The 12,797-nt window shown below is 57.2% G+C and overlaps 1 protein-coding gene across 2 annotated transcripts; it reads left to right on the forward strand.

Moving 5' to 3' along the window:
- The first annotated feature begins 1,197 nt into the window (after window positions 1–1,197).
- On the forward strand, window positions 1,198–9,124 carry CPLANE2 (ciliogenesis and planar polarity effector complex subunit 2). Of its 2 annotated transcripts, XM_022598431.3 has the most exons (6): window positions 1,198–2,015; window positions 2,397–2,519; window positions 3,830–3,982; window positions 4,587–4,711; window positions 5,013–5,149; window positions 5,389–9,124. In XM_022598431.3, exons 2-6 carry the CDS (start codon window positions 2,408–2,410, stop codon window positions 5,636–5,638), a joined length of 777 nt encoding a protein of 258 aa, XP_022454139.2. In that variant the 5' UTR covers window positions 1,198–2,015; window positions 2,397–2,407; the 3' UTR covers window positions 5,639–9,124. The 2 variants fall into 2 exon arrangements, with proteins under 2 accessions (XP_022454139.2, XP_089756461.1); XM_089900335.1 differs by lacking the exon at window positions 1,198–2,015 and having other exon boundaries at window positions 2,030–2,519.
- Window positions 9,125–12,797: the final 3,673 nt, after the last annotated feature.

Here is a 12,797-nt window from a genome sequence, read left to right on the forward strand (position 1 = left end):
AACTAGTAAGCTCACTCTGTCGAGTTGCCCCCTTTCCTCACACTCTCCCTGAGCCCTCCACAAGCCAAGCCCGGGCAGGGCTGGGTGTGAAGTCTGGAAACCCAGAGATAAATCAGATCTGAGGCCTGTGACTGAGGCACTCGGGGTCCACGGTGTGAACTCCACACAGCTGTGATTAACCCCACCTCTGGCAGATGCGCTAGGAACTGCAGGAAGGGGAAATGAGTGACCTGGGAGTACAGGCAATGGTTTCAAGCTGCAGAACCCTGTAGGAATGGTTATTTGTTGTATTTCTGCCTAGCTGCAGTGCAAGCAAGTTGCGGGCAAGTGCCCTGTCCCCTCTACCCCCTTGGGGCTTCATAATGGACCTCAATGATTTGTGGGTTCATGGCCCTCTGGCTGCTTTCAGCTTTACTAGGAATGGCCCTCCTAGTGGCTGGGGTCAAAGTTTTAAAAACACAAGACCCAATCTGGCAGAACAGAGACATCCTTCAGAGTCCAGGAACCCTAGGTTCTGAGCCTAGTTTTCCCACTGACCACATGTATGGCGTGACTTCAGACAATCCCGTTGTCTCTGAGTTTCCTCATCTGTAAAAGAAAAGAAGGATAATAATATTTACTCCACGAGTTTGTTTATAGAAGTAAACAAGCTAACCTCTGTAAAGCCCCCAATGTCTGGCTCTTAGTTGGCCTTCAGTAAAAGTTAACTTATAGAGGACTTCCCTGGTGGCAGAGTGCTTAAGAATCCGCCTGCCAATGCAGGGGACATGGGTTCGAGCCCTGGTCCGGGAAGATCCCACCTGCCGCAGAGCAACTGAGACCGTGCGCCACAACCACGGAGCCTGCGCTCTAGAGCCCACGAGCCACAACTACTGAGCGCGCGGGCCTAGAGCCTGTGCTCCGCAACAAGAGAAGCCACCGCAATGAGAAGCCTGCGCACCGCAACAAAGGGTAGCCCCCGCTCGCCGCAACTAGAGAAACCCTGCGTGCAGCAACGAAGACCCAACGCAGCCAAAGAAAAAAAAAAGACAGTGTAATAGACAACCTGTCAGTAATGACCCACTTTGCGTCCTGTCCAACTAATGGGCATTTACTGAGCACCCATCTTCTGGGTAACAGGCCTGATGCCCAGTGTTGGAAATCTTCAGGGTAACAGGTGTGGTGCCCAGTGTTGGAACAGTGGAGAAGGGCTCATGGCCTCAGTGCTGAAACATCAGCTCCAGGAGGGCAGGGACTTCTTGTTGCCATTGTACTCCCAGCAGCTGGAACAGGCCAGGCATACAATAGGCGCTCAGTTATTATTTGTTGAATGAGTGACATCGATCAATCAATCAATAAATGAGTGATGGAGAGCCTCTGACTCATTTTTAAGACCTTGAGCAAGTCCGTTGACATCTCTCAGCAGCCTTTTCCCCATCTGTGAAGCCAGTGGTGTTTAATTCATATCGAGTTCCTGCCGAGCAGGAGTAAGTAACAACAATAATAAGTAAACTTATTGAGCACTGCTACGGACCAGGCAGTGTTGTAAAGAGCCCTAGGAGGTAGTAGTATTTTACCTCCACTTCATGGAAGAGGAAACTGAGGAGCAAAGAGGCAGGGAAGGCTCCTGGAGAAGGGGGATTTGATCAAGTTTTGGAGGAAAGACTGGGGCTGGGACTGAGCAAAGTGAAGAGGATCCACGGCACAGAGGGCAAGTCCCTGTCCAGGGTGTCTCTGAGCCGGGGTGGCTGCACACATAGGACCTACGTGGAACCCGTCAGCCTAACCCCGCCCCCCGCGTCTCCATGACAACAGCCTCCGCACATGCGCCTCAAGCACCGGCGCCTGGGCTGGCGGCTTGAGCCGAAGCCGGACGCAAGCAGGGCGGAAGCTGGCTCGGCGGGCTGGGCGGCGGGATCGCTGGGCGGGCTTTTAAAGGCGCGGTCTCCACCCGGGCCCATTCGCCCGCGGGGACTGCTGATGGTGACGGCTGGGTGGGCTTGGGAGTCAGGATCCAGGAGGCAGAGGAGAAGCAGGTCTGTGTGACTCCCCCACCCCCCGGAGGTGACAAGGGAGCTAGGGACTGTGTAAATGCCCTCTGGGGCAATAATGGGATGGCTGTCCCCCAGGGAGCAATACGGAGGAGAAAGGACTATGGTTTTGCACCTTCTGGGTGATAAGAGGGGGACGGGGGTGCGTAACACCTCAGGATGTTGAAAGGGAGCTTGGATTCCAAAAATGTTAGTCGTAATAATGAGAAGGGTGGGGCTCCATAGTTGCTCCATCCTCCAAGGAGGGAGCTGGGGCTCCAGGGGAGAGTCTGAGGGCAGGTTAAGAGGCCTCACAGGTACAGCTTAGAACAGTTACCCTCTCCCATCCCCTACTCTCAGCATTCTGCCATCTCCCCTCCCCGTCAGGTTGCCCAGCCATGGCCAGACTACCTGCCCCAGGCTCAGTGATTGTCCCAGACTGGCACGAGAGCGCCGAGGGCAAGGAGTACCTGGCCTGTATCCTGCGCAAGAACCGCCGGCGGGTGTTTGGTAAGTGCCCCCCTCCCCCAGCCTGTCACCTGCCACTCCCTGGGGAGAACAGTGTCCCCTGTGGTGGGGGGCGTGGAGCAGAGAAGCAGGGCAGTGAGGGCCTTCTCCACTGCACTCCTCAACCTTGGGGACCCCAGAAGCCCTATCCTGGGGTCCCCACCCCCAAACCTCCTTAGCGTTAATTCTGTCATCAGAGCCATGGAAACAGCCAAAACCCTGCCAGGAACCACTGTCACCAGAGAGGCTGTTGATTGAGGCCTCAGCTGGTGGCAGGCCCTCTGCTGGGCACTTTATACAATGGACTCCAATTTAACCTTCTCAACAGCACGTTGCAGACTTGTCCAAGATCCCCTAGTGAGTAGAGACAAGCCTCTTCCATATCCTGCTGTCTCCAGGATAAGACACTCATGTTCCCCAGGATAAAGCTAACTCACCCAGGCAAGGTCAGCTGACAGGCCAGCAGAGGGGCCTGGCATCGGCTGCAGGAGTCCAGCTCTGGCCGGGAGAGACAAAACACCAGAAGGCTTAAGACCAGAGAGTGACAGGCAGCCCACAATTTAGGACTTTCAGGTCCTACACCTATAGATGGATCATAGTTTAGACTTTATTTTTTGCAAGCTTTAAATCAAAAACATTCAGGGCGGTCCAGTGGTTAGGACTTGGCACTTTCACTTCTGTGGGCCTGGGTTCAGTCTCTGGTCAGGGAACTAAGATCCCACACGCTGCAAGGTGGGATCAAAAAAAAAAAAGAATAAATAAATAAACATTCATAAATATCTCTCTGTATTGGTTCTAAGGAGTTTATATTAATTAAGAATACTTTTGCTGATATTTCTTCACTGAGGAGAGAATTAGGAAAAACCTTTCTTTTACCTGTGGGAAATCTAGGATATGTGATAGTATTAATAAAAACCATCTCAGGGAATTCCCTGGTTGTCCAGTGGTTAGGACTCAGTGCTTTCACTGCCGGGTCCTGTGTTCGATCCCTGGTTGGGGAACTAAGATCCCGCAAGCCGTGTGGTGCGGCAAAAAATAAAATAAAATAATAAAAATCATCTCATGCATCAAACTTTTTTGAAAAATGGTGTTATTTGGAGTAGGCACTGGCCCAGTTCACAGAGCACAGGTGTTCCCAGCAGAGCTTCTCCTCCGGGGATGCTGCTTGTATCCCAGGCCTCTGTCATGAGTGCTGTATAGGGAATGGTTGGTTGGCACTGAAGAAGCCCTGAGAGATGAGGTTGTACACCCAAGGTATGACGGGCAAGTGCACGTTGACTCCCTGACCCCACCTGGATCCCTCCTTGCCCCAGGGCTGCTCGAGCGACCAGTGCTTTCCCCGCCTGTGGCCATTGACACCGCCCGCTACAAGATCTTTGTGTCTGGGAAGAGTGGTGTGGGCAAGACAGCGCTGGTGGCCAAGCTGGCTGGCCTGGAGGTGCCCGTGGTGCACCACGAGACCACTGGTGAGTCCCTCCTTAGGAGGCCTTCCTTGGGGTGGAGAAAAGACTGGCCCTGGACCACATAAGCTGGGATTTGTAACCAGCCTTACCATTTACTCTGCAACCTTGGAAAGTCACTTCACCTCTCTGAGCCTACATTCGCTCCTTTGTCCAAAAGGGATAATAGTACCAACCCCTTGGGGTTGTGGTGGGGTTGGTACTAGCGATAGTGGTGGTAACATGCCTAGCACTGAGCTGGCACAGGGTAGGTGCTCAGAAAACACCGATCTTCCTTTCTTGTTTCCTTCCACCGGATGCTGATTGACCATCATGTTGCAATATCTGAGAGTATTCCGGGACCTTTGGCTTCCCCAGTGCACAAGAGGAAACTACTTGGTCATGGCTAGGGCTAGGGCTGCCTCTCCCTGGTAGACTGGAGGCTCCTCCGGGGCAGGGCAGTTTCCCCCGTCGGACTGAGAATTCTCCCACGTCAGGGACTATGCCTTCCCCATCAGACTGAGGACCCATTAAGGTAGGGACATATCTCCTCTTCCTGTTCCTTCTGGGCCCCCTACTCCTCTCCACCTCCGCCTCCCCCATGCTGAGTGACTGACCCCCGCCTCCCCAGGCATCCAGACCACCGTGGTATTTTGGCCGGCCAAGCTGCAGGCCAGCGACCGTGTTGTCATGTTCCGCTTTGAGTTCTGGGACTGCGGGGAGTCTGCGCTCAGAAAGTTTGATCACATGCTGCCGGTGAGCAGGAAGGTGGGCCTGGGTGGGTCCAGGAGGGGCTGGTTGCCCGAGGTGGGCTTCTGAGTACAGGCATCTGAGCCTGGCCTGCCTGGTCTGCAGGAGCCAGAAGTAGGCGTGAATGGACTGAGGATGCTGCCCGGGCTGGGAGACCTCTGCCCTGGGACCAGCCACTCCCTGCTCTGGGCCGCAGTTTCCCAGTCTGTGAAAGGAGGGATGGTGCTGAGACTTCTCAGGGCCCTGCAGCCGATAGGTTCTGGTTACAAGCCTCGCCTGAGCCGCTAATTAGCCTCTCTATCCCCAGGCTTGCCAGGAGAAAACAGATGCTTTCCTCTTCCTCTTCTCCTTCACCGACCGTGCCTCCTTTGAAGACCTCCCTGGACAGCTGGCCCGAGTAGCAGGCGAGGCCCCTGGTGTGGTCAGGATGGTCATCGGCTCCAAGTATCCTTTGGGCGGCCTCTAGGACCGTCAGAGGCCACACTTGGCAAGGCACGGAGCAAGGGTGTCAGGCAGCCTGCCTCTGCCCAGCTATGGGGTCCAGCCCCATGGGCTTTATCTTAAAGGCTGCAACAGGGCCTCCCCCAGACTCTGGGTGTTGGGGGCAAGGGAGGAGGGAGAAGGCTGGGTTTCATGGAGTGGTAAGCAGAGGTGCCCGGACAGGCTCCTTGACTGTCCTCCAGATTTGACCAGTATATGCACACGGATGTGCCTGAGCGTGACCTCACAGCCTTCCGGCAGGCCTGGGAGCTGCCCCTCCTGCGGGTGAAGAGTGTGCCAGGGCGACGGCTGGCAGATGGACGCACGCTGGATGGGCGGGCTGGGCTGGCCGACATTGCCCATGTGCTCAACGGCCTGGCAGAGCAGTTGTGGCACCAGGACCAGGTGGCAGCTGGCCTGCTCCCCAACCCCCCAGAGGAACCCCCCAGCTGAGGGGTGGTGGCATGATGAGTGGGCACTCCCCACCCTCAGGTGACCCAGAGCAGGACCCAGGGCCCAAGGCTGGGACAGGAATATTGATCTCATCCCGAGGACTGGCCAGAGGGTCCTAGTCAGGGAGAATGGTGGCCCGAGAAGGCTCCCGGCCCCAGAGCACTTTCCTTGTGGAATTCTTGGCAGTGAAGTGGGGCACAATGCTCGGTAGGGCAGCCATCTGAGGGCATCTGGCTGTCCACTGGCCTCCTCCCTCTGCCCTAGGAGTCTGGGTTTCTGGAAACGGAGGAACTGTATGCGCAAGGCCTGAGGGCTCAAGCATCTCCCCAGCCTCCCCCTGCCCTTCCCCCTTCTGCAGCAACCATGGAGTGTGACTGGGGAGAGGGGGTGCCTCAGCTGGGCCCTGGACCTCAAGTGACTTCAGTCAGAGCCTGTACATGTTAGTTGAAGTAACACCATCTGCTGTACCAGGTAAACCCTGAACTCTCAGTGGCTTAACTTAATAGAAGTTTTTTTCTTTCTGTGTCTCACCTCAGGTGGAGGTGAAGGTGGGTGCGGACCCAGTTTGTCCTGGGGCATCAACATCTAGTCAGCAGATGGGATGAGTGCAGGTGGAAGGTCCCCCAGCAGGTTTCTATGGACCTGGCCTAGGACAGTGTGCCTCATTTCTGCCCACATTCCATTGGCCAGCACCTAGTCACGTGGTCACACAGAGCAGCAGGGAAAGTTGGGAAATGTAGTCCACCTGTGTGTCCAGGAGGCAAGCACCTCACTCTGGAATTCCTTTTTTTGACCATGAAGCTATGCTTAGGACAGGGGCCCTGCCAGCCTGGGGGAACCAGAAAGTATCACTGGGCAGGGACTGGGCCAGGTAGGGGGTCAGGGCGTGAGCTGGCAGGAGGCCAGCAAGGACAGGAGCAGGAAGGTGAGTGACCTTGTGTCCTTGCCCCATCAGCCAGACACTAGTGAATGCGGGCTAGAGTTGTAGGCATCTGCCCGCAGGTGCCTACAAAGCCGGCCTTTATACTTTCTTTCCCTCCCCGGTGACACCCTCTCCAGTCCCATAGATGGACCCCTGGGCAGAAAGCCGGCCTGAGTCTGACCCAGCTGGAAGGGCCCTGGATGCCCAGGTCAGCCAGCCGACCCTCAGAGTCCCCTCTCGAGAAAGCAGCTCTGAACACTCCACACTCACACGCATGATCATGTGCCCACACACACCAGTACTTGCCCTAAAATGCTGCCCCGCTTCTCCCTCCTGGCACACACAGGAGGCTCCTGCATGCTCTCCCTGGCTTACGCTCCTACGCTTACTGATGGCCTGCATGGCGCTGCTTGTCAGTCTGTCCACCCTGTGCACTGCCTGTAGGTTTGTCAACCTTTCCAGAGCCTAAAGCATGGATTTTAGCACCTTCTTACCCCCAACTCAGGTTCAGAGCTGAGACCTGAGATTAGCCCATGTCCCAGAGGAGGAATGTTGCTGGGCAGGACCCAGGCCTCACAGCCTGCACAGCCCACCGGCCGACTCCTGCTCCCGCGCCGCAGTGTCCCACTGCTGCCTTCAGCTCTGCTTTGGCCCATTTCCCTCTGGTCTTAGCTCCAGTAGACCTCACCCACCAGGCAGAGCAAGGCAGGACCCAGCAAAGGTGGCCTCTGGGCTGGAATGTGGCCTTCCAGCTATGGATACCCGTGTGTGTTGTGGGCACCAGCTACCCCACATCCCAGCCAGTTATCTCAGGCCTTAAAGCTTCAGCATCCTTCTTGGGCACCAGCTCAGCCAAGAGCCAGAGGCTGCTCTGGAGCAGTAACCTAGATCCTCCCCACAGCAGAGCAGGGCACTGGTTGGCACTGGTTAGCACTGCTCCAGTCAGAGAATCGACCCCTCACACACTTTCATCCCAAACCAAGAGGTAAACAATTCCCTTCTCCCTGAGTAAGAACAAAGTGGGGACCACGACGGTGCTAAGACTTGGAGCCGGCCACCTGCCGTCCCAGTGCTGCCTTCTGAGCCCCTCAGAGCCCAGGCCCAGTGCCACTTTAGTATTTCATAGGCTACCCCCTTAGAGGCCTCCACCGAAGTGCAGAGAACTGGAAGCACGAGGGAGGAGGGAGCTGCAGAGCCATAATTCTCCTAATAGCTGGTGGCTGTCCCCGCAGAGTGGACTCTGGGCAGGGTCGAGGAGAGCGAATGAGAAGAGAATGTGTGTGCACACACACACACGGACTCAGGCCGGCTTTGTGGGCCTGGCACCTGAGCAGTCCACAGGGCTCTGCACTGGGGGGCCCACACCTGGTTTAGTGCTCTGCTGTTGCCATCTTGAAATCCTTAATAATTTTTCAATAGTTTTCCACTGGACACCACCAATCACGTGGTAGGTCCTGCACAGGAGAGGGTCCAGACTCCAGATAAAGTTCCTCTCTCAGGACCTTGGAGACAGAGGCCATTCTGTGGCCTGTCCGGAGGCCACCGGAAGTCGGGGAGTTGCCTTCTCCCCATTTTGGTGCCAGAAATTCCACCGTTAGGTTAAGCCTTACAACAGCTCAAAGGCAAATACCCTGCTGCTCCCTTTGTGGGCCCTGAGGCTACCTGGAGGGAAGGGGTGGTGACTGTGCCCCCAGGCTGGTTCAGGGGTGAGCCCTGACTTAGAGGGGATCCTTGGGAAGAGGGTAGCCATGTTTGCTCCTCCGGGCCCTGGAGCCCACAGACTTCAGGGCTCTAGAGGGAAGCTGGAGGGAGGAGGGACTAGCTTCTCCAGGGGTGGGGGTGTGTACGTGCTGCAGCCCAGCCCTGGTGCTGTTTGTCAGGACATCCCAGACCCCTCTTCTTCCCTCCCCAAGCCCCTTTCCTACAGAGGGGGAGTGCTATGGACCGAATGGTTGTGTCCCCCCAAGATGCGTACACTGAAAACCTAGTCCACAGTGTAATGGTATTAGGGGCCTTTGGGAGCGGATTCGGTCATGAGGACAGAGCCCTCATGAATGGGATTAGTGCTCTAATAAGAGGGACCCCACAGAGCTGCCTAGCCCCTTCCACCATCTGAGGACACAGAGAAAAAGTGCTGGCTGTGAACAAGGAAGAGGGCGCTCTCCAGAACTGGGCTGTGATGATGACTTACTTATTCTTGGACTCCCAGCCTCCAGAGCCATGCGAAATAAATTTCTGTTGTTCATAAGCTACCCGGTTTGTGGTTTTTTGTTATAGCCGTCCAATGGACTAAGATAGGGAGGCTGAGGCCAGAGAGGGTCAGGCGTTTCTCCAAGGTTGCAGAGCCATGGAGCAGCCCTGATGCCCTTAGCCTTCCGTACCCCTCTCCCCTGGACTGTCCCTTCCCCTCATCCCCCAATGGTGTCTTCTGGGTCCAGCCCCTCACATGATCCCACCTGGTCTTGCTTTTCCAACCAGAAGCCTGGGGCTGCCTGTAGGAGGGGAAATACGGTACTGGTGCCTCGCTCCCTCCTCCCTCTCCTCTTTCTCTCCTTCCCCCATCCTTCCCAGGCCACAGTGAGCTGGTAAGTGAAGCTCCTGCCTGCTGCCAGCCACCAGCCAAGCCTGGCCTTGTGGACAACAAGGAGAACCCCAGGCAAGTTGCCTGCACCCAGGATGAGGAAGGGGATGCAGGAGCCAGATCTGCAAAGGCTGCTGGGCAGGCCTCCAGAGCCTTGGGTGAGTCCAGAATGGGGGTGGGACTCCCTGGTGCTGCCCTGGATCTCCTTACTCCCAGGGCAGCCTGGTGCCAGCCATGACACCACCCCCAGCCTCCACCCTGTGCCATGAAACAGACTTGGGGGAGCAGTGCCCAGAGGGTGGCATGGGGCTCAGGGCCCAAGACAAGTCAGAGCTGTGTGGAGGCAAATCCCCAGAGGCCCAAGCTGGGAGTAAGGGGGTGGGGGGTGGGGGGGCCCCTCCCTCCCTGTGACCTCAGACCTGGAGGCTGGGCCAGTGGGGGTGAGGTGAAGTGGGGAGAGTTGGTGTTCAATTCTATTCTAGAAAGAAGGGGTGTTTCCTAGGAGCAAAGGGGACGACTGAGGCTTGGGACCGTGGTCCGGAAGGAAGGTGAAGAGCTGTGACCTTGGATTGGTCACTGTAATTCCTTTGTGTCATCTGTAAAATGGAGATAACAAGAGCACCCGCTCACTTCTGGGTTGTAACAAGTAAATGCGTGTAAAATATTTAGCACTGGGCCAGGCACTGAATTAAGGGCCCAGCAAATGTTGGCTACTGACTTTGTCGCTGTTGTTACTTATGGTAGTGGTGGTGTTTCTGGGGCTGAGAGCGAGTGGAGAGGAGGGAGAAGGGTCGCAGATCGCGCCGACAGCGCCTCCATTGTTGCGCTTTATATTTAGCCAGTGGTGGGCGGGCGGGTGGGCGGAAGGAGGGGCGGCCCAGCTGGGCTGGTGGAGAAGTTTCTGGCACCTGCACCTGCGCCGGGGTCCTCTCACCCGCACTCCGGTCCTGTTGCGCCCAGGACGGCGATGGTGCCGAGGACAAGGACCGGAGGACGACCGTCTCTGCGCGTCCCGCGGCAGCATTTGTGGCCCAGACTCCGGGGGCAACATTTTCCGCGACTGGAAAACCGAAATCGGTGAGACTGGGGCCAGACAGGACTCTTACCCCCACTTCACCGCTTCACTCAGGCAGCCAGAGTAGCCCACCCACAGTCCCCCTCTTACAGTGAGGAAAGAGAGGTCTTACCTCCGCGAGGAATCCCGTGGCATCTCTGGTCCTTTTCTTGCAATGGGCAGTTCCTCCTTTGAGCTAAGCCCAGTCGCTCTTGCTGTGGCGCGAACTTCCCTTTTTTTTTTTTTAATTTATTTATTTGGCTGTGCCGGGTCTTAGTTGTGACACGCGGACCTTCGTTGTCTCCTGCGGGACCTTTCGTTGCGACGCGCGGTATCGAACCCGCGCCGCCTCATTGGGAGCGCGGAGTCTTAACCACTGACCGCTAGGGAAGTCCGACGAACTATTTCCTTTAATTTGGGCTTTAGTGGGACTGATAAACCCAGCCCCCAACTCCCCACCCAGGGTGGAAGTGGGGTAGGGTGGGGCAGACCGTTCCTAACTGCCCTTCTGCCCCCGCGATGGGACAGACTTCCTGCTCGTGAGGGAGGAGAAGCTGCGACCCCCGCGGCGGGCGTGGTGACAGCGACTCCTGCAGCGGAGCTGGCGTGAATAAGTTCCAGAGGAACCTGCGCGCGGCCGGGCAGCTCCTGGAGGAGGTGAGCGCAGCGGGGACGGGCTGCGCGGGCTCAGTCCCCGAGGCCGAGCACGGGCTTCCCTAACGAGCCCTGTGACCTGCGCAAGCGACTTCAGTACCTCATCTGTAAAATGGGCTTTACCGTAGCGTCAGCCCCATAGAGGGGCTGTGATGATTAAACTGGCGAGCGTGCAAAGCTCTCAGCCCAGGGCCTGCTCATTGGAGGTGCTCAATAAATGGGAACCAGCAGCCACTACTGTATGACCCCGGCCTAGTCAGCGTCTGCGTCTGTCTCCACGTTTGTAAAATGAGGGTGCTAGTTCCCCCCTCGTTTGAATTTCAAACGAGGAAACGCAAATCAAAGCGCTTTTGAAGGTGGCCAAGGGCCCGCGCGCGCAGAACGGGAACTGTCACTCCCAGGCGGGATCATGAGAGGAGGGGCTCCGGGCTCTGGCCCATCCGGAGACCCCGGCCCCCCAAGGAGTAGTGTCTCGCCAAGCGCCGCGCCCTCGCCGTGTACTTCGCCAAGCTGTGCGCCCTGGGAGCTGCTGGCAGAGGAACTGAGCCAGCGTGTGCCGCTGTAGGTGGGAGGGACGAGCCGGGGCGAGGTCAGCCCGGGGGCGGAGTCTTCCCAGGTACCGGTGACCCTGCCCTAGTCCTGCAGGCCCGACGTAACCCGGACTCGGACGGCAGGGTGGGGGGAGCTACTGCGGCGCCTTCGCCTGCTGCAACCTCTGCAGCAACACGTGCCCAATAAGCCACTGGACTTTCCGCCGCTCCAAGCTGGACTTGTCTCGGGTGGGCGGGGCCTCCCGCAGAGGGGAGGGGCGCCAGCCGCAGGCTTAGCCAAATCGAGGCTCCATTGCTCCTCCTTGCTTTGCCAGAGAGGCAACTCCTGCTTAACTCACTTTAGGTCTCAGGCTTGTCCCTTCCGCAGCCTAGGGTTCAGGCCGTGCCCAAGCGGCTCCCCGTCCCTGATTCCCACGCGTTCAATGCCCCTCAGATGCTCACCTGGCTGCAAAACACCCAGCCCAGGCTGAGCTTTGTGGGGAGAAGGGCTCTCTGGTTTTAGCAGCTGGCACATTTTTTTAAAATAAATTTATTTTTGGCTGCGATGGGTCTTCGTTGCTGCACGCGGGCTTTCTCTAGCAGCCGCCAGCGGGGGCTACTCTCCGTTGCGGTGCGCGGGCTTCTCGTTGGGGTGGCTTCTTTTGTTGCGGAGCACGGGCTCTAGGCGCGCGGGCTTCAGTAGTTGTGGCTCGCGGGCTCAGTAGATGTGGCTCGCGGGCTCTAGAGCGCAGGCTCAGTAGTTGTGGCGCACGGGCTTAGTTGCTCCATGGCACGTGGGATCTTCCCCAGCCAGGGATCCAACCCGTGTCCCGTGCATTAGGCAGGTGGATTCTTAACCACTGTGCCACCAGGGAAGTCCAGCTGGCACGTTTTATCCCTGTGTCCCCAGCCTAGAGACTGCCCTCCCATCGTGTTAGTTCTCGCATTCGGCGGAGGGTTCAGCTTCTGACCCCTGCTCTGCTCACAGATTCCTGGGCAGGGCTTCCCATGACTCCTACTTCTCCAGTACCCAGAGGCACCAAGTGGTGAGACAACTGCCTGGGGAGGGTCCAGCTGGGACCTTATGGGGGCGGAGTTGATGCCAGAATTCTTTCTGACAGGTGGCAGAGATCCTGGCCCGAACAATCTATGGGAAAGAGAAACGTGCGGAGATGGTCATGGCCCGTCTGCTGACCGAGGGAGTCTACACTGCAGCCTTCCCACTGCGTGAGGTAGAGATGACACAAACCCAGCTTTCTTCCACTGCAGGGGCATCAGGAGAAAATTCTGGGACTTCCCTGCAGCCCTCCTGCCTTTCCTCTCCCTAGGGCCCCTGTGATCTGCCCGGGTACCAGGTGCCTGGTGCAGACCTCAACCCTCGACAATTGCTCTATTCATACTGGGCCTGCTGGGGGTGC

This window comes from Delphinapterus leucas, chromosome 1 (assembly GCF_059928025.1).
Source record: "Delphinapterus leucas isolate spDelLeu-1000000601 "Yukka" chromosome 1, BTC_Dleu_Yukka2, whole genome shotgun sequence".
Taxonomy (NCBI): Eukaryota; Metazoa; Chordata; class Mammalia; order Artiodactyla; family Monodontidae; genus Delphinapterus; species Delphinapterus leucas.